At 34.5% G+C, this 26,395-nt stretch overlaps 3 protein-coding genes across 5 annotated transcripts; 2 read left to right on the top strand and 1 right to left on the bottom strand.

Moving 5' to 3' along the window:
- Nucleotides 8,216–8,734, top strand: LOC104720486 (uncharacterized protein At4g04775-like). Its single transcript, XM_010438381.1, has 2 exons — nucleotides 8,216–8,389; nucleotides 8,456–8,734. Exons 1-2 carry the CDS (start codon nucleotides 8,216–8,218, stop codon nucleotides 8,732–8,734), a joined length of 453 nt encoding a protein of 150 aa, XP_010436683.1.
- LOC104719297 lies at nucleotides 14,025–16,346 on the top strand. Of its 3 annotated transcripts, none has more exons than XM_010437185.2 (4): nucleotides 14,025–14,100; nucleotides 14,326–14,932; nucleotides 15,037–15,101; nucleotides 16,042–16,346. In XM_010437185.2, exons 2-4 carry the CDS (start codon nucleotides 14,335–14,337, stop codon nucleotides 16,261–16,263), a joined length of 885 nt encoding a protein of 294 aa, XP_010435487.1. In that variant the 5' UTR covers nucleotides 14,025–14,100; nucleotides 14,326–14,334; the 3' UTR covers nucleotides 16,264–16,346. The 3 variants fall into 3 exon arrangements, with proteins under 3 accessions (XP_010435487.1, XP_010435486.1, XP_010435485.1); XM_010437184.2 differs by having other exon boundaries at nucleotides 14,044–14,100; nucleotides 14,300–14,932; XM_010437183.2 differs by lacking the exon at nucleotides 14,025–14,100 and having other exon boundaries at nucleotides 14,111–14,932.
- Nucleotides 17,310–25,656, bottom strand: LOC104719296 (serine/threonine-protein kinase ppk15). The gene is made up of 18 exons (XM_010437182.2): nucleotides 24,918–25,656; nucleotides 23,499–23,698; nucleotides 23,209–23,362; nucleotides 22,816–22,925; nucleotides 22,616–22,685; nucleotides 22,438–22,520; nucleotides 22,276–22,354; nucleotides 22,147–22,187; nucleotides 21,713–21,835; nucleotides 21,164–21,314; nucleotides 20,827–20,941; nucleotides 20,640–20,722; nucleotides 20,460–20,534; nucleotides 20,027–20,101; nucleotides 19,136–19,944; nucleotides 18,529–18,684; nucleotides 17,768–18,066; nucleotides 17,310–17,658 (listed from the first exon to the last, which is right to left on the bottom strand). Exons 1-18 carry the CDS (start codon nucleotides 25,053–25,055, stop codon nucleotides 17,582–17,584), a joined length of 2,838 nt encoding a protein of 945 aa, XP_010435484.1. The 5' UTR covers nucleotides 25,056–25,656; the 3' UTR covers nucleotides 17,310–17,581.

The raw sequence follows: 26,395 nt of genomic DNA, 5'->3' as shown, positions 1-26,395 counted from the left end.
AGGCGAGTATAGGGATGGCACCTTATGAGGCTTGTATAGGAGGCCGTGTTGTACACCGTTATGCTGGACTTAAGTGGGGGAGAGGAGTATGTAAGGGGCAGATTTTGTTCAGGAGACAATATTATGGCATGCAGGCTTCAGCCTGATGATTAGCCAATAAAACTCAAGGTTTAGGCCTATGAGAAAAGGAAAGTCCAAAAGTCAAGAGCAAATAATGCCTGAAACGTGAGTCTATCGCCTAGAGGTGACCTTTGTAGACCGGTCAGAGGAGTGCAGATCGGTCGGAGGCATGCGGACCGTGGAGACGGTTGCACGGGAGTCCTTGACTGATGGTTGTTCGAGATTCGAGGACGAATCTAAATTGGTGGGGGAGAATTGTAACATCCGCGAACCGAAATCTCGGTTTGGGGATGTGCATCGGTCGATGCTGGAGCTCCAGCATCGACCGATGCAGGTCCAGCTTCTGCGTTTTGACTTAAGTTAAATGCTGCGTTTTGGGCAAAGGGAAAATGAAAACCCTTAAATCGTTTCTTTTGTCTCATTAGTCGACTTTGGCCGTTTTTGAGAGCAACGAAAGAGAGAGAGAAGAGTTCTTGGTGTTCTTGGTGATTTCTTGGAGTTGGAAGCTGTTTCTGTAGAGATCTATAGTTGTTTCTGAAGAAGCTATCAATAGAAGAAGAAGAAGAAAGATAACCCAACAATTTCAAACTCTGAAATTGAAGAAGAAGAAAGAGAAAGTGAAGAAGAAGAAAGAGAAAGTGTTCATATTCACGGGAAAATCTGAGATCAAAAATGAAGATCTCTGATCGGAAAATTCTTCAAGCTTCGTCGGAGAGAAATGTAAAAGAGACCGGGTTTTGATTTTTTGAGTTTTTTAAAATAATAATATTTCTCTTTATTAATTACTCAATATTAAGAAATGCTAGTTTTGGAATATTCCAGCGTGTGTGCTAGTTTTGGAACAAAAACCCAAATTTGTACTATTCTAGTGTATTTCTCTAAAAAGAAACATACGCATAATAAAAAAAAACCAAAAAACTAATGCTTCTCTATTTTTGTATTTATTATCTTGTTGACATATAGTAAACATTCATTTTATACAAACTGGAAAATTTAAAAATAAAAATCAAAGCTAAGAGAAAGAAAATGTTTTAATGATAAGAAAATGTGAAGTCTGTATTGCTACGATGATAACAATAGATGTTCCATCTATCTTAATATTTTTGAAATATAAATTTGTGCACCTCTTTTTATCTCACGGGTCGGGTTTTTTTTACCAAATTTAAACCCATTAATGAAATGGAATCTTCGGGTTTTTTTTTATAAAATTTAACCGATTACTCTAATTGGATATTGCTTTCAATTCTTAAGATAAACGATTCTTGATAATTAATGCGATTATATGTATGGACGAACCTAAATAAACAAAAACGGAAAATAGTTTAACAAAAAATCGAATAGTAATATGCATTTAATCAAAGAAAATCTTACCAAAAAAATCAGGATGGTTTACATCCCAAACAAATAGCTAAAATCTTAAAACTGTATAAAAAAAATATGTTAATTTTCCTAAGATATCGCAATCGTTTAATATGCATTAATCCAATATACAACCTTCCTATAATACATATTGTCAAACAGAAAATAAAAAAAAAGAAATTTCTATATTTACTATAACCAAGCATATTTGAAGTATATACTTTAACAATCTTCCCAAATTAAAACAAATTGAATCTCACAATATCTTACAGTCTTGCTAATCAAGGTTTTAAATCGATTTGTAATGCCAAAACCCTAGCATCATCTCAAACCTATTTATGTCTCTTAGGTATATGTGTCATTCATCACAAAAATCACAAAACTAGATCTGCCACCTTCTTTCTGCTTCTTTTATGTACCTAAGAGACATAAATAGGTTTAATATGATTGACAAATGCAAAGTAAAAACATCACTACTTATTAACAGATATACAAACTTTGTAGATTAAGATCCCAGACGACTTGCCCAATCCAGTCAAGAATTTGGTTGGAAAAAAAAAGCCTTTCTCTTCCTCATGACGGTTGCTGCAGAAAAATATATTGTTTATGTAATTTATGTCTTTTATCAGTTTGGTTTATGTGATCTTATTAATATCTTATTTAGATATATGTGATTTTTGGTTTAGAGGAAGAGAATGGTTTATGTGATTTATGTGATCTTCCTTTTAACAGTGTGGTTTATGTGATTTTTGTCTTTTAACCATTTTATGTCTCTTCCTCCCGCAAAAGAAAAGCCTTTCTCTTCCTCCGGGATCTTAACAATAAAATGGTTTGTGGAAACCTTATATTCTTCTTTGTCTTTTGGCAAATGCTCTTTCACAAAAACAAAATAATAAGATCAGCCTCATGAAAACCTTCTTCTGACTAATTTAACAAAAACTCCATCTCAATTCAAGTCTTTCTTCGACAAGTGATATCTGCAAAGCATCAAAAAGTGAATTTAGAATAATCCTATTATTTTGCATATTTTCTTTAAGTTAATACTAATTCATCGTAAAAATAGTTTATATAAATTCATATTTGAAAATATAAAACAGAGTTTTATTGTTTCCATTGGAAATCCTGAAACCAATTTAGGTTTCTAAGTTACCCATTTGTAATAAACAACTTGCTATTCGCGAATTATGAAAAGCTTAGATTTGCGGGTCTATAGGGACAAAAGATCAGTCGTCTACTCTTTGCTTTATGTCATGTAAACAGTAGAGATTGATAATTGTTGCAGACAATTGAGGAAGAAGTTTGCATCTCCATAGTGGAAAGAAGATACATTACCTAGGTTTTAGGAACTCGCGAATTGAACTTCGTAGTGGTGCTAATCTTTGAATTCATTAACAAATAATAATGTCGGGAGCAGTGTCGTGATTACCCTTTATAAAAAAGGGCACTTGCCTACAGCCACATTTTATACGTTTGATTTTTAGGCCACATTATGAAATATATTATGTTGATTTAGTAGGTTTAAGTTGTTTTGCATATGTATTTTGCTTGAAATATTCATGTCATTATATACATTGGGACCCTTAATTTCGTATTGCCGCTCATTTATTCTCTTATCGTTATATTTAGGTTAGTTAAAATTATGATTTAACTAAATTAATTAGACCACATTTTTTTTTGAGAAATTCTTCCAAATACCGCAAAAAATGTTTTTTCCAAAAATAACACATTTTAGTTTTTTCCCAAAAATACCACAAAATTTTTTTTTCCAAAATTACCACCAACATAAAAAGTTGATTTTTAAGGATGTAGAATTTTTTTTTTAGGTTTGGGTTGACACATTTAGTTTTAGGGTATAGTTTTTAGGGGTAGGGTTTAGTATTTAGAATTTAGGTTTTAGTTTTTAGTATTAGAATTTTAATTCAATTATGTGGTATTTTTGGAAAAAATTACATTTTAGTGGTACTTTTAAAAAAAAACTAAATTATTGTATTTTTGGAATAAAAAATATTTTAGTGGTATTTATGACAATTACCCTTTTTCCGCCCAAAGCACCAGAGTACCTAGGCACGACACTGGTCGGGAGTACCATTTATTTTTCGTATTTTGTAATCCAAAAACACAAGGATAATTTTATCTCAAATGAAGAGAATTGAAAGGGTTTGTGTTGAATACATCTGGAGAATGTTCTTTTTCCCTCTCAATCATTTGAGTAAAGTAATGAACCACAAAAAAATAACCAAACTAAACACACAACCAATCAATCCATTAAGAAGTCCAATCCGAAAATAGAAAGCCTACCAACAAAATCGATTCCAGTTCCAAATCTCCATTAAGTTTGAGAAGCCTACATTTACAATTTTTTTTTATTGAAACGTAAAATGAAAAACAAAAAAAAGTTGAAGATCTAATTTTGCACATACTAATTCATACAATTAAGCAAAGTGAAAATTTATATACCAAACTCAACCAAAAATATAAAATAGAACAAATTTATAACACAAAATAAGTTAATTATTTTTTAAAAAGGTTTACTAAACCAAAACTAATTGAATTCGACATTCAAATAATAAAAGAAACTAAGTTCAAAATAAAAATATTATTATTATGAGATTCTTTAAGAGAATGATAGTTTACAAAAAAAAATATCTTATATCTTTCAAGAAAAAATCTAAAAAAATATTTACTAAGCTTATCTCGAAACATATATAAGTTTTTTTTTTGTAAGCGTTCATAATTTTCAGCTAAACAAATTCAGATCTTTTACTGAAACTACAGCAGTTCAGTGGTTGTGACTGCTTAAAAAACAACAGGGTATTATTATTATACTTTCAATGAGGCTAATTTAGTAATTTTATATATTTAAAAATATTTTTTAACCTAAAAAAAACAGGATATTTTTTAATTTAAATATAGGGAAAATTGGAAAAAAGGATGTTTTTTTACAAAATGTCCATATGTACTTTAATTTTTAGGTTTGGTGAAATAGGTTTTATAATAATAAAAACACAGTTTTACCCCTACTTTTTAAAACCAAACTAAATACGAAAATACAGTAAATAATAACTAACAAAATTTAAAAAGAAAAACCAAAGTGATGGAAACCTCTAATCGATTTAGAGGTTTATACACCCCAAAGAATGAAAACTCTTTTACACTTAGCTTTCACTTTTACCAAATCGTAAACCAGAGAAATTGACATCGACGGCGGCTTTGACGAACAGTAAATTAATGCCGCTTGTTCTTCCGACTAATCGACATCAGTGAGTTTATTTTTTCATCCTTTTCTCATCTGGGTGAAGTTTCGTCCTTGATTTGTCCCCCTCCTGATTTGGTTTCATCTTATTAATGCTATTCATGGTTTGATTAGCTCCCATGGTTTTTTTTTGCTCTCATCGCTCAATGTCATTTGCTTCTCTTCACATCATCTGAAATTCGGCTTGTTATTACACTGTAAATCACTCTAGATTTCTCAATTTCTCATTGTGTATAGATTTGGAAGTTGCATGTAGATTTTGTTAATCGCTTTTGAATTCCTATTACTAAATTGCTTGATGTTAATCGCTTTTGCTAATTGCTTTTGTTAATCGTATTTGTTAATCGGTTCTGCTAATCGCTTTTGTGTTCATATTCATCTAATTGTTTCATTGTTTTTCTCAAGAGTTTTGAAATCCCGATAGCTTGACTTGGTGATCGCTAAGTTTTGTATTAAATTGTCAATTTTGTTAGATTTAAAAGTTGGTTTGATCGCTTATGAACTGTTCTTGGTTTCATTTTGATGATTGTAAAATGTTTTTATGTTTCACATGTTAGGTGTACATGAGCAATATTAGCTTGTTGAACATGGATGACAAAGATGGATCAAGCGGACTGATATAAGGTACTTTTATAAATTTTGAATATTTGTTTTTTCCATGATGAGAGCTTTTTCTGTTATTTCTAACAACTCTTATTGTTGTATTTGATTTTTTTTTTGTTAATCTTTTGTTCAGGCGTTGAGTATCCTAAACGCATTTTCAGATATGGTGATGAACCACAAGTGAAGTAGATAAACAATAGCTGCAGAATGTCTATCTTGACAAGAATCAAGGATGCTTTGCCAACCGAGTATGAGAAAGTGAAGAGTGATCCTGTCTTTGCAAATGTGTTAGCCATCTACGAAAATGGTTTAGGGTACTATGCTCGTTTGATACACAACATCATGTGTAGGCAGATGATCACATATAAGAAACATGAACTCTGGTTTGTGTTTGGAAGGAAGCCATTGAGATTTTCGATGCAAGAATATTATGCATTCATTGGACTCAAATACGACGATAATTTCAGCTTTGATTTGAAGACTTGGAAAGAAAACAGTTGGAAAGAGGGCAAAGGTTTTTGGGCTAGATTGTTGAAGAGAGATGGGGAGATTAGCATTAAGAGGCTGATAGATGTGCACCTACTAGAAATTCACAAGTGGGAACCTGATAACAAGTTAAGATTTGTATATGTGATGGAGATAATCAATTTTCTGGGTTGGAGAGTTGCGAGAAGAAGCAAGATGTAAATGTGGTAGCATCAAGCACAAAGAAGAGAAAGACAAAGCACATTGATCATGGTCCAGAGACTCGAAAAATGAAACTCCTATGTCAGCGAGCCGCAACCACTCATGGTTTTGATGAAGATATGAAGTCATTCATTAAAGGTATGTTTGAAGCTTCTTTCAAACCTTTTCAAACCTTTTAAGGAAGAAATAGGCCAGCGATTGAAGAAGATGGATGAGGATGTATCAGAAGTGAAGGAGATACTATCCACTCTAGCATCAACTTCGACACAAGCCACACCACCATCCTTTAAACCAAAAGATGTGGTAAGTCAATAAATAATATATATGCTTTGGTGTTGTATATGTAATGGATCATTACCAACTTATTGATTCTTATTTTTTACACAGGGGAAATCACCATCCGTTCAACCAAATAGTTTGGTAAGAAAAAAGTAACTTGGTAAAACTTGTTTTGGATTAAATGTTTTGGAAATCGGCTATGTATTTTTTTGTTTTGAATACATTCGGCTATGTAATTTTTTTGAAAATGTTCGGCTAATTGTAAAATTATGTATTGTAATTGTCTTGGTGAACTTATGCATTGTATTGTAAACATTAAACTTTGTTTGGATGTATTTGTTTGTAAACATTAAACTTTGTCTGATCTTTCCATTGACAGGAAGACAACTTTGTTTTCGATGATTTGTTCACCAAATCGGGTGCCATAGACCTTAATATTGACAGTCAAGTTTATTGAGCACTCAAGATTTCTTAGAGAAAAGTGTAGGACATCTTTCGTAAAAACCATGTGTACCCGAAGTTGATTCTACAATAGATGCGGGAAAGTATGACGACGATGCTGATTTGGTTTTCGTATCCGATGTTAGATGGAATGCTTTGGAAGCATGGCAAAGGAATCTTGGGTACATCTTCTAATTTTTATTCTAAATTAGACATATATTTTGTAAAATATATTTGTAATTGTCCAGATTTTTAAATTTTTAGCTTACAAATTACTATTTATTTCACAGTCACGAGCAACTTAAGTTGGGTCCATCGGTAATTAGTTTGGAATTACTTGATCGTGTCATTTCTCACAACAAGTGGCTGCACAATCAAGTAAGTATAAACTTTATTTTTCTCAAAACTTAAATTTTTCATTATTTTACCGTGGTCAAATTTAAATTTAACTTTTATTTTTTTTCAAGGAAATGGATGAGATGATGTATTTATTCCGGGAGAAAACATCTTTAGGGCGAATGAAGTCAAACCGTGTGGGTTTCATGAATTGCATGTTCAGTGAGACAATCAAAGTGGAATACACCAAGTACTTGAAAACAAAGCATCAGCACAAATGGGATAGTATACTACTCGATTATGCTAATGGTGAGTTTCCTTCTCACGGAAAGACATGTAAACAATGGGGTACAGATGTTGACAGGATATACACTCCGATTTTCGTCAACGGCAACCACTGGATTTCAGTTTGCGTCAACTTCGTCTTAAGAACTGTTGACGTCTTTGACTGTGCTGGACACAGAAATAGAAGGCATGTCGATTGTTTCGCAAACTGCATCCCAAGGATTTAGAAAGAAATTAATGCAAAGGTGAATGGAAAATCATCTCTTTTGACACAATATGAAATCATAGAAATGAAGGTGTTTTGTGAGTTGAATAGGTCGAAGAGCGATTGCGGGGTCTATGCATTGAAATACATCGAGTGTCATATGCAATCTCTAAGTTTGGGTTTGATGACCGATGAGAACATCAAACAAGCGCGTTTGAAGATTGTTGTCGATTTTTGGGAAACTGCAAATGATCCACTATTACTTGAGCGTATGAAGAACTATGTCCCTCCAAAGTTTTCGTCTCATAGTATCGAAATTGACTGATTTGTTTCATCTTTGTAGTATGTCTTTAGTTTGACACATTGTATGACTTTGGTTTCATTTTTAACTTACTATATGATATGAGTTTTGACAACTTCGTTTCCGATGGTTTCTTCACCAAGTCTAGCAAACTAGTAAACATACTTTTAATTTGGTTTAATACCAAACCGACTTTCTTTAATTTGGTTTAAGAGCTAATCACAAATTAATAACTTAACCGATTTTGTATCTTGCATCAAACCCGATCCTTTACAATGAAACACATAAATCCCAAAATTTAAGAAACCTAAAACCGACCTAGTTCCCTATCGATTGCGAGAAGAAGATGAGCAATGTTTCAAGCAATTCGACTGGATCAAATAGTTCCCGTGCAAGAGTAAGAGTGGTTGGTGTTCCAAGGAGATGTTGGTGCGGGGAAGGAATTATAGCACTTATATCAAATTTTGATCCCAATCCTTACCGGCGATACTATCGTTGTGGATTTGTTGTATCAAACAAGGTAAATTGGTTTGTTTACACATTTGTATATTTTAAATTTTGATTATAACAGTTGGGCTTCTTGTAGCTTAGGAACGATGATCACACCTTTAAATGGGTTGATGAGGCTTTGGTCAACGAGATAGATACACTAACTACAAAGAATGTTGAATTTGAGAAGAATCTGAAAGATTTCAGAACTGAGAGATTGGAGTTTGAGAAAATAGTTTACGAGAAGATGGAAAATGAGATATTTGAGAAGATAGAAGATGCTTTGGCTGAAGTAAAAACCAGCAATAAGAAGATGATGGTGATCTTAGTGATATTGTGCATAATCATGATTGGATGCATCAAATTACTAGGTTGATCATGTTGTTTTTTTTTAATTTGATTTTTCATCATATTTTTCCCCTTGGACAACCTTCACCGTTTACATGAGTTTCAGTGTTGTTGTTAACTTGGTTTGATATTATTAAGTAAGAAACCAGAAAAGGTGATATATTGAAATTTCTTGATGGTGTTATCTTTGAAACAAACAAACAACATAAAGGGTCTTAAACAGTTCAGAAATTCATTGATGGTGAAGTCTGTAGACAAGTCTGGAGAAGTCTGGTGAAGTTTGTAGACAAATCTGGTGAAGTTTACAGACAAGTCTGGTGAAGTCTGGTGAAATTTATGCATCTGTCTATTGAAGTCTGGACAAGTCTGGTGAAGTCTGCAGACAAGTCTGGTGAAGTCTGGTGAAACTTATGCACTTTTCTATTGAAGTCTGGAAAAGTCTGGTGAAGTCTGGAGACAAGTCTGGTGAAGTCTGGTGAAATTTATGCACTTGTCTATTGAAGTCTGGACAATTCTGGTGAAGTCTGTTTTGACTACAATCTTTACTGGATATGCAATATTTTCATCATATTTTTCCCTTTGGACAACCTTCACCGTTTTACATGAGTTTCAGTGTTGTTGTTAACTTCGTTTGATATTCTTAAGTAAGAAACCAGAAAAGGTGAAATATTGAAATGTTGTAACCAGACTTGATAACTCAAGAGCAAACCATAGACTGTGAATGTTTTAAAAACCTAACAAAGAATAAAACATAACCATAACTATATTGGGACATCACATGTCGATCATTGTGTCCTTCTTTACTACAATGGCTACACTTGTGTCTCTTTGCGGATTGTGATTGTTGAGACGCTCTTATCTTGTCTTCAACCGTTTCATGCCTTCGTTTTCTTTGTCTACTAGGGTGTCTTCTTGTTTCAGGTGGTAAAAATTTTGCAGCCTCAACATGGTCAGGAACGCCTCATTCGTTCTCTGGAATACCTATTGGATTAACAGTCTCCTCATAGTACTCTCTCCAACTGGTAGTGTTATACATATCATCAGCATATCCATATAGATCATTGTCTATATCAAAAGCTCTTTTGATGGTGTGTCTGTAAGGGATTTTGCCCATTTGGAACTTTCCATATGAACATGTCCTTCTTTCCAAGTCAACAACAAAGTCCACCTCATTCGCTATAACCTGTAATATGTTTCTTCCAATAGGATAACTTTTAAAGGATTTACCTTTCACTATTCTTCTTGAAATCTTATTCTCCACCTTGACAGTTAAAGGATCTTTCTGCTTTGCATTTAATTCTCTTCGCTCAAAAAACCAGCGTGTTAACATCTCTCTGATGCTGTCCAATAAAGGGATTACTGGATACTCTCTAGGTGATCTCAAAATTGAATTGATCGATTCTGCAGCATTGTTTGTGTTCAAGTCATATTTGTAACCAGGGAAATGGCATCGAGCCCATTTTTTAACCTGAGCATCCTCTAGGTACTCTCCATTCGCAGGACTGATGTTGCAAATTTCTGAAAAATGTTTTTCAAACTCAGCAACTCTATAAGCTTTAGACGCTCTTGAAACCAAATCAGCCACGCCCCTTCCCTTTTGATATGTAATAACATTACCAATCAAGTGGTGGATGCAAATACCATGAGTAGACAATGGATAGATTTTTTCAAGTGATTTGCTAATTGACACATGCCTATCTGATATGAAAGATAAATCTTTATCATCTCCAATAACAACCTTAAGTTGCTCAAAAAACCAATCCCATGAAGAATCATTCTCAGAATCAGCAATTCAAAATGCTATTGGATACAAATTAGAATTACCATCTACAGCTGTAGCAACTAGCAAAACTCCTTTGTATTTGTTCTTCAAAAATGTTCCATCAACCACAATAACTTTCCTCATTCCCTTGTAAAATCCTCTTAATGACTGACCAAAAGAAATAAATAGATATTTGAATCTACTGTCGCAATCAACTTCATAATTTGTAAATGTACCCGGATTCGCTTCTTATCATGTACAAGTACTTTGGTATTTTACCATAACTCTTCTCAGGAATTCCTCTAACTTCATTCACGGCATACTCGCGAGGCTCCCATGCCTGAGAGTAAGTTAAATCACAACCATACTCTGTTCGAATAATATTAATGATATCATTCGGTTTAGGCCCTTCCAATACACCTTCATAATTCTGTATAATGAGATGTCCAATTTTTAGCTGAAAGTGTCCTACAAAATTTCTTCTTCTTTGAAGGAACACAAGTATGGAGACACACAAACTTGTTGATCTTGAAATACGTAGACCCATTTAAACACTCAGCACGAAGACTCCATTTGCAAATTTCCTCTATGCAGCGAATACACCAGAATTTTGTATCAGATTTTGTAACCATGTAGTCACAATTGTACCTCATCGCATACAATTCCATTGTTGCTTGTAACACTTCTTTGCTTTTGAAATATTGACCCTTCCTTACGCTCCCACCTTTGAACGACGTTCCAACACCATAACCGGCGTTCTCGTCTGATGTTTTTTTCCCTAAAACATCATTCCGTTTGGCATCATCAGTACCCACAAATAAAGCTAGGTTTTCATTCGTTCTACCATCGTCATCTTCATCCCTTGAAACCCCTGGTTCTTTATTCAAATCCAGTTTGACTTTGCTCCCAACATCCTCAACACCACCTTTGAATGTCACACACAAATTTACTGTTTTCTTCTTTTTATAGTATGAAAGAAAATTTGTGATCTGACTATTATTCATCATAACAACATGAGGACAATCAGCAGTGAGATCTGTGGGTAAAAAACTTAGCTCAATATCAACCATACTAGGCTCAATTCCATAGGCTTCTGAAACCATAATCTTCAATTCTTCATGTGTTGTACTCGATTCCAAAGTTAGTAATCTTCCACGATTTTCCTCATCAATAATAAATCTCCACTCATGATTGTCAAACAATCTCCACACACCACTCTTAACATAGATGTGCATTGCCATGGCTCGAAAATGGTGAAAAGAAATGGGAGAAAACGGTTTTACACACCATAAGCTAGTGCACTAAACGATTAGGGTTGTTTTAAAAATTTCTAAAATCGTTAGACAACTATTTCTAAATTTCGTAGAACACAATCTTAACAAATAATTACGATCTTACATAATTATTAGATAAATATTGAGTTTCCTATTCTAAATATTCACTTTCTATATTTAGCAATCACTAAAAGTTTCAAAGTATACAATCTACTTTTTGGTAGTAGATGCCAACTAATTTTCTCAGAGATAGAGTAAAAAGAATAAAACATATTCTAACGATTTTAGAGCATTTAGTAAACCGTAGAAAAATTATACTAAAACGTTTAGAACATAGAGTAAACCGTAGAATACAAATTCTGAATTTTGTAGAATTCAGAATTTCGGGACTCTAAACTATTTAGAACATAAACTATTTCTGAATTTAGTATAACATGTACAAAATGTAATAACACATCTTCTTAAATTTTCAGAACAGCAGAAAACGTTTTCTAAATTTTTTGTATCAAATTTTATCCATCAAAAAAACAACTTATACAATTTTTCTATTTTTGTAAAAAAAATATATTACCTCTATTATTGTATATCTACTTATTTCCTATATTTCACATTTTAAAACTTGTTAAATTTGGGTTTTTCAATTTCTATGGATATTTTAGGTAAAAGTGACTATTTAAAAAAAAAGGTGTAGATGGACAATTTTTTTTTAGTGATCATTTATTTCTAATTTTCCCAACATGTAGTCAAAAATAAAAATAAATATTAAAATAAAGTTATGCAATTTTAGGTGGGACGTTTGCTGAATGCCTAGTGTTTAGACATTTTATTTAAAGTTGATTTGTTGCTGAATCGCTCGATAAACTAGGTTTTTGGGAAAAAAGCTTAAAAATACTCCATTTAATTTTTATTTGGAAGTTTAATACCTTCTACTTTTAAATTTGAATAAAAATACTTCATTTAAATATTATTGGACTAAAAATATCTTATCTTTGTAATATTGGTAGATTCATGCCCACGATTTAACATTCGTTAACGGGCGTGACGGAAACATATAACAGTGTTAACGGAATCATGTAAAAGTGTTAAGTTTTAATTCAAGTTTTTTAGTAGATATATACAATCTAATTAGAGATCATATGTTTAATGTTGGTGTGGTCTAAACGTATGATCTTGTGGTAATATTTTCCTTTTATAACCTAAACTACAAGATTTTTAGTCTTTTTTTTTTAAACCCACGAACAGTGGCGGTGCATTTTCCACCAATGAGAACATCGACGGAGGAGACTGTAACCCAGGTAATGTCGGCGTGCTTTCTCAGTAAAAGGATCCGGTGTACAGTCAGTTAAATAACGAAGCTTGTAAGTCTTCCAATGCTTTTACTAAATCAGAAACCATTGTTAATAAAAAAAAACTAAAATCCAACATTTGTGGATCTGAGAAAAACAAAAAATCAGAGTGGGTGTCAGATCTCAGATAATCAATCGGAAATTGATGATTAGTGATTATGCATCCTCCTGCCACGAGAGCTCCTCCTCCTACGCGGAGCCGAGATCGCCGCCACTGTTGTGGGTTCGATAAGAAAACAAAAAACCAGAATTTGTTGGGCGTCGAACCCGACGTAAGCTATGTGACAAATCAAATCGTTACCACCAAACCACACCAACATTAACGGTTTTCTATGTAAACATATTTTATATATCTACTAAAAAACACTTGAATTAAAACTTAACACCGTTACTCTATTCAGGTACGTCTTTTAATGAATGCTAAATCGTGGGTATTTTTAGTATACCAATATTACAAAGATAAAGTATTTTTAGTCTAATAATATTTAAATGAAGTATTTTTAATTTCAATTTATAATATTTTGGTATTAAACTTCCGAAAAAAAATTAGATGGGGTATTTTTATTTTTAAGCTTTTTTAATGTAGCCCACTCGGACGAAAGGTGTTACAACTTACAACCGGGGTTGATCACTATCGTGCTTTTAGGGGGTTTCCGATAGATGCAATGCAATGGTGAGAGTCTCTTTTGTTTTTTAATGCGTCATATTCTGACTGAGATAGCATGTTCTTATCTTCGATGTGCATTTACTCAAAGTAGCAGAACCAACCACTTTTAATGCGTCGTATTCTGACTGAGAAAGTCAAAACAATTGGATAGAGAGAGGAACAAACACGTACGTTAAAGATCACAAAAACCACAATTTGCCATGAAGTCTTCTGTTGCGCTGTCCAAATTTTAGCACGTGTCACTCTGTTTCTCTCGTTCTTAGTGATTTTTTTCCTACATTTTTAGTATATTCTTCTCTTCCGATGCCATATATTTGGTCATCCTTATTTTGATCGCCGAATCAGGTTTGACTCTACATTTTCTGGAAACTGATACATAAATTGAATGCTCGTTACTTTAATTTTGTTTTTCTACAATTCTACCTAGTACCTAGATATAAAAAAGTTTTTAATTCAATAATGTTTTGATTAGTCAAGCCTCGCTGGTTTATTTTCTTAGAAACATGTTTGTTCCTAAAATTTAAAATAATTATTTGCAATGCAGTGTAATTTAGTTGCTAATTTAAGCAGTGTGATCCGATGGAAGATGGCACGAGAGTGGATGGGAAGATGGGTTGGATTTGGAGGAAAGGGGTCAGTGTGTGTAAGAAGGTTCTTGCAGCATTTTTTGTACTGTTTTCTGCACCATTTCTAGTTCCGGCACTCGTTGTTGCCTCCACAATCGCGTTGATCTCGTCCCTTCCTTATTTTTTCTTCTTGGCAAGCTATGTTTGTATTGAAAAGTTGATGAGAAAACTGCTTCCTTCTACGGCTTTTGGTGGAAGATGTGATCACAGAGTGATGCTACTCTCTAACAAGATCGGTCACGGTGATGAAGGCATAGCACGAGTGGCTATAAGTGAGCCGATTCTTGTTCAGATTGAGGAAGAGAGGACTATTGCAATAGCTTATAGGGAAGATGAGGATATGAAAAAAGATTTAAGGAGCTGGTTAGAGAGTATTAGAGATGAGGGTACAACTAATCAATCACTTATTAAAGGACTCTCTAGAAAAAGTTTTGAAGATGATCAGGACAAAGATCAGTCGATAGTTCCTAGAGATGCCAAGTCAGAGAATGTTAGAGCACGACTTGAAGATCTTTTAGGAACGAAGCAAGTTTCTATGACTAGACATGAAGGTGATTATATATATATGGCAGCTTTAAGGTTTTAATAATGTTGAATTGCTTGAAACTAGCTTATGAATCTTTCAATCTCTAATCTATTTTCTTTTTTTTTTCAGGGGAACCTAAGCCCACTACAACTAAAGCAGCTAGAGGGAAGGATATGGAAAATTCTTCAACTGCGGTTAGTATATATATTTATGGGTCAATCCGCTCTAATTACGAAGCTTCTTGTTTGATTTGATGACGTTATGATCTCAAGTAAACCAAATATGCGGTTGTTTAAATCGCTCCTTTTAGATTGTCTTTTGAGGGATGATTTGATATTATTATATGTTGTTGAGGCCAGTATTTGTTAGAGTGTGTAACAACACTATATATAAGTGGGTAAAATGCACAGTCAAAGGCTAGGTTGATGGTAGGATCACGACTCCCATAAGGTAGAGAGCTTAGACGAAATGCCTTCAGTATTAATGAGGTCTTGAAAGGAGAACAACATAGCTAGGGTATGGATTTTTGGTTAAGTGGTTAATGAAAATGTGATCTTTCCTAGCCACTCTAACGTCTTGACTAACGAGTCAGCCGTTAGAGAAAGAAGTGAGAGTGGCACGTGAGACCGGTGATGTCAAACTTAAAGTAATTTGTATATCAATATATTAGAAGAATAGAAATGACAATTCTTTTTCATTATTCAGTCACTTAAAGAGGGTGTTTTGGTAGGGCATGTCTTAGACAAGCGTCAGTTCTTTGGAGGCTGTTAGGGTTTTGTCTATTCTATTTTGAAATAGTGTTTTATTGAGAGTCCTTAATAAGCTTTGCCTTGAACGATCACATACCTATCTCTAGTGATGAAATCAGATGTTTTTATCTCTAGTGTAAACATAAGTATAACATAGTACATAAAAACTTATTCAAGAAGCTTGTGGATACATTACCCGATATCTTTAACTAACTCTTATTGTAACAGTATCTGTGCAGTATCTTCTATGGTCCAGTGAGATTGACTTTGTTCTTACTGATTTTCTTTACCAAAATGTTTAATTGTCATCATGCATTAAAGTTTCTGATTTCTCTTAAATGGGTATTTCTTGTTTGGCTACTTAAATTAAGATTTTTGGGTGAAGGTGAAAACGTTGTATAGCGAGGAACAAATATGGACGAAGATCGAGGCATTAAGGAAGGTAGTTGGCTATAGTGCTGCGAGGAGCACGACATATTTAGAAGAATTGAAGGCGCTTTACATGTTCACGGGTGTGGAAATGCCCACATCGACGTTGGAGAATCAAGACATTGCAAAAGTTACTGAGGGGCTTTCCTTTCTAATGACCGTTATTGGAATACAATAGAGTGTTTGATAGTATTTTATTGTATAGCTTAACACACTCTTCTTTTGAACTGCACAATCGTGAATGATCGTTTCTTTTGTGTGTGTATGCAACCTGTTTTTATTTTTGCCTTCTTCTTTGTCTTTCCTAGCTCAGTAATACCTTAATTAGAGCTTAAACACTACGGGTTTTAATGCAGTATGAAATATTCTTGGGTTGCGATATAAATATAACGATCCAAGCAATTGAGTTGTAAAAGACATGAAAGGGGTATATATGTGCACTAGGATAAGGAGATTGCCAGTGAGAATCCCCTTATCTCAGATCAATTTTACCGGGACCAGAAGTAACAAATCGATCAAAAGAATCTCTACTTAAAAAGAAAGAACAGATACTTTTTATCGAAATCAACTCAATACCAACTGTTTTTTTTTTTAAACGTAAACAATGAACTATATTATGTTTACGTTATCAAACGAAAAACATAATATAGTTTTATTTACATAAAACTAGCACAAGAACATCAAACGAAACTAAACTTTTTTAAATTGTTTTTTGATTATCAATAAATAAATTTCTACAAAAGTATTACATAATTATTCGGCCAAGGTTTAATTTTACATATATTCATAATATTCACAAAATATCAAATATACACTCAATCATCATTTTGAACTTTCTGGGTTTGATAATCATATTAAACTTTTTGTTTTACTGAAGTATACTATTTATTAATTAGCATCATTTGAGAATTTAACTTTTGTGCGGGGCATTTTTGAACCAGACTAATTTTGCTAGCATATATTAGTTGGATCAGAATTTTACATGCATTTTGTAAAGAGATACTAGAAGCCTAGAAGGTACAATAATTGGGATCGATTTGAAAACGTTTGCGAGTATGATTATACCTTCATAGGAGATTCTTATGGATTCTTATTATTATTATTATTTTTGATAATTATTACCTTAAAGATTATTTTCTACGAATAATAATAATGTGTATTGAAAAGAACAGATCAACATAAACAAAATTTAGGGAGATTAAGGATCTCAATTTTCAAGGTTACTGAGTTTTTAACTTTCTCAAAAGATACATTCATCAGAAAATATCGATAAGAAATTCCGAGAGATAACAATATCAATGATAACATACTTTTTTCTTTTTTCTTTTGGTTTATTTGTGCAAAAAGCACAATGAATAAGCACGTTCTGATCAGAAGCCCACAAGCCATGAACTAAGTTTGCTTCTTGTCTCAGTACAACTTTGTTCCCACACTTCCAACAATAAGATTGCACACCAAGGGAAAGAACAAAATAAATGAGAGATAAGACTGCGGAGTTAAGCAATACTTCCGTAGTCCATCCTTCCATGGGACGTCGATGGAACATTCGGGACATGATTGTTAGTCCTACGTCCTACAAGATGAAACAGAATTTAAGTTCCAGTTTAAGACACCCAACCAGAGGCCGTAAACAAAGAAAAAAAATCTTCTCGAGAAGACTTATGATGAGTGAAAGAAAGTACCCCAAGGTACCCCATCGGTATATGAGCTACTTCTGGGTGAGCGTTGTTGACCCCCTGAATTGGTGTTGGAAGGAGGAAGCTGAGCGTTTATGTGATTCCGATCCACAGCTCTTCCAGCGTTTGGTCTCCCATGATTGAACCGTTGTGGAGGTTGTTGCCCTAGGCGACTTGGAGAGTTCTGGGAGACATGAGGAGTAAACTGTGATCCTGGCATATGTTGACCAAATCTGGCATGAGGATCATTACTTGGAGGGCTGCCAATCTCTACTTGTGAAAAGGCTTGATTGGGAGCATATCTCCTGATATAGATTCAAAGTTACATCAAGAGAAAAATAGAAGTTCAAAGTTCGCTATCAGAGGACGTTCAAGTGATAAACAATTCATCATGTCTGGAACACACGTTAAGCTGCCTATCAACTGAGTCAGAGAAAATACAATGGTTCATACATATATTAATATTGTTAAGAGACCACCTGCCTACCTTTTCTAATAGGAATATAGGTCCTATCAAGATGACTATATTAACACAGCTAATATCACAAATACAGGAGACACTAATATGGGACTTTCTAGTATAAATCCCTGGTTCAGATTGAACGTAGTTCTGATACTCAACTACATAGTTTGTCGTGATAAATTAATATGCATAGAAGATATAAGATCCAGATATCACCAAAGTTAAAGGTCTGGTATCTAGCAGCATGTCAACCGCAAAGAAAGAAGGGTTCAGCATAGTTTCCCCAAGATGTCTCCAAGGTTACCTTTGGGTTGTCGGATTTGAGGATGAGGTAGAGGCATTACTGTTGAACCTTCTGGAAAAACTGGAGGCATCTGTTGAACCAAGTTGCATACCTCTGTTGAATGCATTAGGAAGAGAACTCTCATCCGCACTATCTTCTTCTAGAAGCAATTCATCACTGTACATGTAACAAAATTGTGCATAATAAAATTTCCAATTAAAGGACTGGGGAAAACATGTAAATGAAACCAGAATTTTGACATACAAAAAGTATCTTATGCATCTGAAAATAGCCAGGATGAAAAGTGGTTAAATATCAGTTCAGCAAGATGATTAAACAAAACAGAGAAAAACATCAGGTAACAAAGAATGATTAACACTAACGTGATTCGTTCTCAATCTCACACCACTGACCGACTTTGAACAGTTTCATGCCCAAAAATTTGTCTATCAAGATTGAAATCCATATACCACCTAACAAGAACGTGATCATCTATCACAGAATGTGACATTCCTGGTTTGATATATTTGGAATTGAAGACAATACAGGAACACAATATCACTCATTCTAGACAGAGAACCTTGACATTATATAACCTGTAAAATTAGAGAATAATTTGTTTACTTGCCTGTAGTTTGGGTCCCAGTCTCCCGGATCAGGTACTGATGAGGCAATATCCGGATTTTCAAGATGGGGTCCAGTATTGGAAGGATTACACATATTGGACCGAAGTGATGAGCTGGAAATGTTATGAGTAGAGTACCCCGTACTTAATGTTGTGTTTCCTTGTGTCTGTGTACGGTTTTTGACACCAGAATCCAATTGTCGCCGTGAAGGTGAACCAGAAAATTGTCCAGAATACCCCTCATTTTGATAAAAATTATCCATCCCATGTCCTTGCGCTTGGGCCAAGGAAGAATCCTGCGACTGAGAACCTCCAGAATATCCAACGCTCATTCTTCTGTTAATCTGACTAAACGCAGCCATCTTTCCTAGAGGAGACCCATGACAACTGTTTCTTACTGGAGATGTCGGGCCATGGTGTCCAGGAGACCCAGCTAAAAATTGATTGTTTGTATTTGGAGTAAATTGTGAGGGACTAGTGCCGAGGGGTAATGGTGCAAAATTTCCAGCTGATGGACTTGTACCAAGACCATTTCCATGTGGGTACTGCATAACCCTGCGTCTGGCATCAGGACTAGTTCCAAGCATTGGAACACCACCTTTGTTTTGCATGTATAAGCCAGAATGATTCACAGGAGAATAATATGCAAACATATTTCCTGTCCCTCCATAGCTCCCATAGCTATTTTCCTGTATAGTACCATCATTATAGCTACCATAGCTTCCAATACTCCCATAACTATTTGCATGTGAATAAGGAATCATCTGAAAATGGGGACTATTGTGCATTGGGATTCTGGTTCTCCCTGATACCTGTCAAGAAAGTAAATAAGTTTCAACAAGAGGTGCACAAACAGCTTCAAGGTGTTACAATTGAAGAGACAAAGAACCATACATGAGGAGAGAGACCAGCGGCAAACCAATGCCCTCCACCTGGATGATGGTCCACTTTGATATTTTGAGCAACATGCTACAAACAAAAGGGAAAGAGAACAAAAACCGGTTCAGTGAATAGAGGAATGTTTCACAAATGTCACTCTGCAAGAAAGAATTACATTTTTCTTTCAGCTAATCATCTTGCAAGATTACCAGCTGAAGCATTTCTATCGAAAACAGAAAACGTTGAAACATCGAAAGAAAGTGCTAGAACGAAAAGTATGTTCTATCCATCTCATGATTATTTGGTTTGAAAAATTATGAAATTTATTTATCACTAGGAAATAAACATGAATCAAGGATAACACACCCACTGCTTTGAACACCATTAAGTATGACAACAAGGAAACAAAAGAATTTTGAGACCTGGGAAGGAATTCCATTTGACTCACCACACGAGGTGTCTCTGGCGGAGGGTTGTATGGGCACGTAAAAGGTTCCCCAGTGATGAAAGGGTGCTTTGCTGCCTGAAAAAAAATTGAAATGTCGATGTTAACGATTATGGCTAGCAAGAAAACAGGAAGCCTTAAGAATTTAAATCTATAGATAGCTTTAGCCAGGAAGTTCAATACCTGAAAAGGTGACCAGCGTTTGGCTGGATCAAATTCAACAAGTCCTCTCAGAAAATCAATAAGAGCTAACCGGATTTGAGTTTCTGTGATAGTTCATGGAAGAAAAGCATAAAAAAAAAAGTCACCATGGAAGATAGTCCAGTACTATTCCAGCAAATATAAGAACATCAGAGCAACCTGACTTTACCTTTGACTACATCGTCCTCAGGCAAGTTTACCTTGTAAGGATAGCTTTTAACAATTTCTTCAAGGTTCTTATGGTGGAAGTACTCTTTCCCAATTTCTGGCTTTTTCTTTTCTCTCTGGAAAGTTAGGAGTAAAGAACAGTATCCAGAAATATATCAACAAGGACAAATTTTAAGGACAAATATTAATGCAATGTAAGAATAAAATTAATCTTATTTGTTCACTAATGTAATTGTCTTCCAAGTTTTAAATATCATATTTTAACTTCTCTCTTCTCTCATTCCCACCTCTCTCTTCATATTACTGTTTCGCTCAGAGGTAAAGTAAGAATTACTTACAGCTTCAAACTCTTCTTCAGTCAGTGCCATATAAGCACTTTTTAGGCCACCATATGTTCCACCATTCCCTAAATTGTGGACACTCCCAACACATTTAAAGAACTTATTTGTATTTTTTGCTTCCTTGAGTACATAATCAGGTGGTTGTTTTCTGGAAAATTATACGACAGAAAATTTCTACAACCATAAGAAACAGGAAGAGGCAAGAAACAAAAAAAAAAGCTCCTTGTTGCTAGAAATCTCGACACTTGTTGCTTAAAAAGAAGCGAGGACTTCATAGTTGCACAAACGTTGAGAAGCTAAAATAGGGTTGCTGAAGACAAAAGGAACTAAAAGGATGACCATAAAGCACCAAGAATAAACACATAAATTAGCGAAAGTATATGAACAAAAAAATGTAATAGTACCAGTATTGACCATCAAGGGAGCAGACCTAAATGTTCCCAGATCCTATATTATAGATTGCTTGCTCATTTGCTAATTTCATAATAAAACACTAAAATTATAGACTGCATTCTCATTTACCAATTCAATAATAAAGGATCATACCCCAGTATTTTAATCATACGCCTCAAGATATCAAACTCTGAACCTCCTGGAAACAGTGGCAATCCAAGAAACAGCTCGGCGACAATGCAGCCAAAAGACCACATGTCAATAGCTGTAGTGTATCTATATGGTGGTTAAGCTTTTACATACAACCTCAAGAAAGTTTTAGATATCATGTACCATAGGAAGAAAACCAACTACCATTAGTTTGCAGTTAAATTAATAAACGAAAAGAAAAGTTACAATTTACTGGAACTATAGCAACAAAGTTTATGAAATAAATCAATAAGATTCACAGATCAAAGAAAATTATGATGATGATAGTGCAAACAAGCCTATCTCACTGACATGAGATCTTTCAGTGCCAGAGACTATGAGAAAACATTTTAATTTTTGTTCAGAATCGGTTCTTATCTTGGAATTTAAAAGGATACTGGTACCCAAGTAACACTTCTGGCGATCTGTAGTAACGACTCTGTAAGAAGATTGACCAGAAAGCTTAATTATTTTGTTTGGTATGATATAACCTAACAGATAGGTAAAATGGAAAGCAAGAAGAAAACCTGAATATATGAATAAACAGTTTTATCTTCCATGCACGCTGATCCAAAGTCAATTATCTTAATTTCAGTTGGCTTCACACTGATGCAATTGAAAAAAAAAATCCACTTGATTAAAGTTATCAGTTACAGTTTTGGGTATAGGAATGGTTCTAGAAAGTAGACCTGGCACACAGAAGAATATTTTCTGGCTTCAGATCACAATGGATTATGCCAGCATCTTTCAAAAGAGCCAAACCAAGTAAGATCTACAGGACACCATAAAAAACAGTTGATACTGTAGATTAAAACAATTAAAAAGGAAACAAATCAGTGAAAACATAGATCTGGAAAATATAAATACCTGCTTCGAGAAGAGCTTGACTATACTTAATGACAGGCCTCTAAACTGATTTATCTTTATGAGCTCATACCTGAGAACCATAAATTACCAAGAACAATGGAATTATCATCAACAAACACTGTATACAGATCGCATGAAGGAAATTAGAGGAAAAGCATAAGTAAGATAGAAGGAGAAGATACTTCAGTTAAACAACTTACAGGTTCATGTCGAGAAGTTCAAAGCATATGCACAGATGACGTTGATGTAAGAAGTAGTCGTATATTCGAACAATATGGTTCTTATCCTCTGGGTCATACTTCTTGTTTAGCTACACACCCAAGCGAAAAGTAAGAGACAGACAGACCCCATTAACGATTTTTCACTACGAAGAATATGAATACGAAGGATCATTATAATATAGAATAATTACATACCGTTGTCAAAATAGATACTTCAACCAGCGCCTGCTGATAGTATGCAGGCTGGTNTCATACTTCTTATTTAGCTACACACCCAAGCGAAAAGTAAGAGACAGACAGACCCCATTAACGATTTTTCACTACGAAGAATATGAATACGAAGGATCATTAAAATATAGAATAATTACATACCGTTGTCAAAATAGATACTTCAACCAGCGCCTGCTGATAGTATGCAGGCTGGTTTTTTATTACTTTCACAGCAACAAAGCTGTTCGTCTCAGGAACCCAGCATTTAGCAACCTGACCAAAAGTCCCATGGCCAAGAAGATCTTTGACAATGTATCTAAGAGAACGAGTGAAACTTCATCAAAAAGGCAGGTATTGTAGAGGTTTAAATTTTATGCCTCTGACAGCACGCCAAAAGGAGCAACAGAATCGGTGAAAACAAAAAACTGAAACTAAATAAAACAATAGCAAACCTCTGTCGTGAATCTGAACTGCAAAAGTCATCATTTACAGCCAGAATTAGATCAGAGTTGACATTATCAAAGCCATCATTGTGCACACCAACTGATGGAGTTGTCAAGTACCGCTTAGGATTCAACTCTCCTCTATATTTGAACTGTGGGTCACATATTTTGTAGGTCTCAACCAAGTCCCTAGTTAGTCTCACTACAACCTGCAAAAAGACATATATATATATAAGTTAACTTGAGTTCTGAAAGTAATGCAACAGAGACAAAAAATTTGACTGTTATCATCCTTAAGTAGATATACATTTCTGCTGTCTTGTTATAATAGTGATCCAATACAAGATAAAAAGGTAAATAGAGTATGAATAATAAGTATCACCTTGCTTAAAGTCAAGGCAAGAAGACAACAACATATATCAGTTAATTCCAAAACCATGCCCAACTATCCCAGCACACTACAACAGCTAGAAAACTAATGGGAGCGACTAGCTATATACTCAGCTAAACAGTCGCACAAGAAGCTCTGCAAATTGAACTCTGGTATGCATTCAAGTGATCGAACAAACCTACCAGCCAATTTCTTTAGCAAATAAACTATTCAAGTCAACTAGTGTGCACAACCATTCCCTACGCAAACCCAAAGATCATGACAGACTTCAACCCAGTAATTATCAACTGCCTGTGTTACAACTAAGATTAATGCAAGAAAATGCGCACTTTTTTGTTTATTAGAGTGAAAATCCACATAGTTATGAAAATGGGTAGCATTTGGATTGAAATCGGAAATGAGCTGATTTTGGTTGGATGATGACACCTAAAAAAACATGACGGAGTGGATAACTCTAACTTGACGCTGCATTACCAATGAAATAGTTGTTGAGCTATATATTCTTCAGCTAAAGTACTACTTTACATGCATTGAGCTATATGTACAAAGTAAAATAGTATTGTCCAATGTACACAGATATTAAATAATTTTTCAACAACTTGGGATAAGATATAAACTAGAATTACACATCAATTAATGTAAGCCTCCAATGAAGCCAAACAGCCACTTTCTAAAGAATTACATGCATCACCTATATTCCATACATCCAAGGCACTTACCAGTGCGTTACCTCCTAAAATAACTCACGGTATAGTATAAATTCGGTAGATTTAGAGAGCGGATCTTAAGTCTCCTTGACTACTAGCGTAAGAGAATACATACTAGAATGTTTGTATGACTGGACCAAGGCTGCTATTCAACTTGAAACTGGCAGCTTTACAAACAACATTGGCTAACAGAACCAGCAAAGAAATCACTTGGCCTTAGTCTCTATCCATTCTCACTATCTTTGCAAAATTTTTATAAAAAAAACAAAGCTTGATTTGATGCATTCAAAGATGACAGAGTCCATCACAAAACAAAAGATCAATACTTACCGGCTTCTTCACCGCAGCTCGAACTTTGCTTTCGGACCCTCTCTGTGGCAAATAACGCTTAAAAACCAGCTGAATTGGCTTCCACGGTGTTGATACAACCCCTATAGAACCACCATCGCCGGAACCAATGTCATCCATTATCTCAGAAACGAAACAGTAAAAAAAAAAAAAAACCCTCAATTGACCAAGCCCAAGACTCTCATCCACGGCGAACTCGAAATCAAAATTAGATACGAAACAAGAACAATCACGAATCCTAATTCCTCGGGAAGAGCTAAGAAATCAGGAATTTTGCGATGATTAGGGTAGGAAGAAACCCAATTGACTCAAGTCCCATGCCCCTTTGCTCATCCAATCAAACCTCAAGTCAGCGCCCCAACTCGAAACCCTAAAATCGATCTATCGATAAATCAACATAAAATGTAATTTAAGGAATCCAGTTTTATGGCGTCGGAACACCAACAGCACCGGGACGATTTCAACTTGATGATTCAGATGATAAAAAAAATGAAATCGGAGGATTGAAGAATCGAAGCCCCCCCAAGTGTTGGGGATTGCGAGGACCAAGAGAGAGAGAGAGAGAGAGAGAGAGAGATTTTGAGAGAGAGAGAAAGTGAAGCTTTATGTGTTGTGTTTTGTTTATGTGTTTGGGGGGGTCTGAGGAAGGAAGATGATGAGTCGATGATGGGTTTCGTCTTCAAAATGACAACTCCTGATTTTTGTTCTTTCTTCTTTTGCTTCCCTCTTGCATATTTCTTCTCTCAAGTCTGGATTTTTTTCTTTTCTTTTTCAGATTATTATTATTATTATTATTATTTAATCCATATTATTTGCATCAATTTAAAATATGTCTAAAATATCAATTTTAACGTACAGGATGTGAATGGTTGCAGCAGTTAGGACGGATAAATCCATTTGCATACTATATGCTCTTTATTTTATCATTCATTATGGTTGCAGCAGTTAGGACGGATAAATCCATTTGCATACTATATGCTCTTTATTTTATCATTCATTAAACATAATTCGTATTGGCGTGCTTCATAGAAAACAGAAACAAAATAACTGCGGACCGTTTTTGCATATAAATAAAATTGGTTTGCAGCAGTCTTTTGTTTTTGTTTTCTATTAACAGCACCATTGTGGATTATGTTTGATGAATGGTAAATAAAGAACTGTCTAATCCGCATATGAATTTATCCGCCCCAACCGCTGCAACCATTCACACCCATAGAATGGTCCAAACAGCAGACAAATTTAGTTATCTGGACCGCAGTTACCATTCACACCCATATTAAAAGTTACCAGTAAATTTGGGATAAAATCATAATAGGGAAAATGCCTATTATATGCCCAACTTTTCAATTTAGATTATTTAAACTCTTAATTTTTCGAGAATATAATACATACTTTAGTTAATATTGTCATTTTGATCATGTCATAATCGATAACGTTATGATAAAAAAAGTTTGTGTTAC

The sequence above is a fragment of the Camelina sativa genome, chromosome 10, assembly GCF_000633955.1.
Source record: "Camelina sativa cultivar DH55 chromosome 10, Cs, whole genome shotgun sequence".
Classification (NCBI taxonomy): domain Eukaryota; kingdom Viridiplantae; phylum Streptophyta; class Magnoliopsida; order Brassicales; family Brassicaceae; genus Camelina; species Camelina sativa.
Note: the sequence above shows the minus strand (reverse complement) of the source record. Positions and strands in the feature narration are given on the sequence as shown.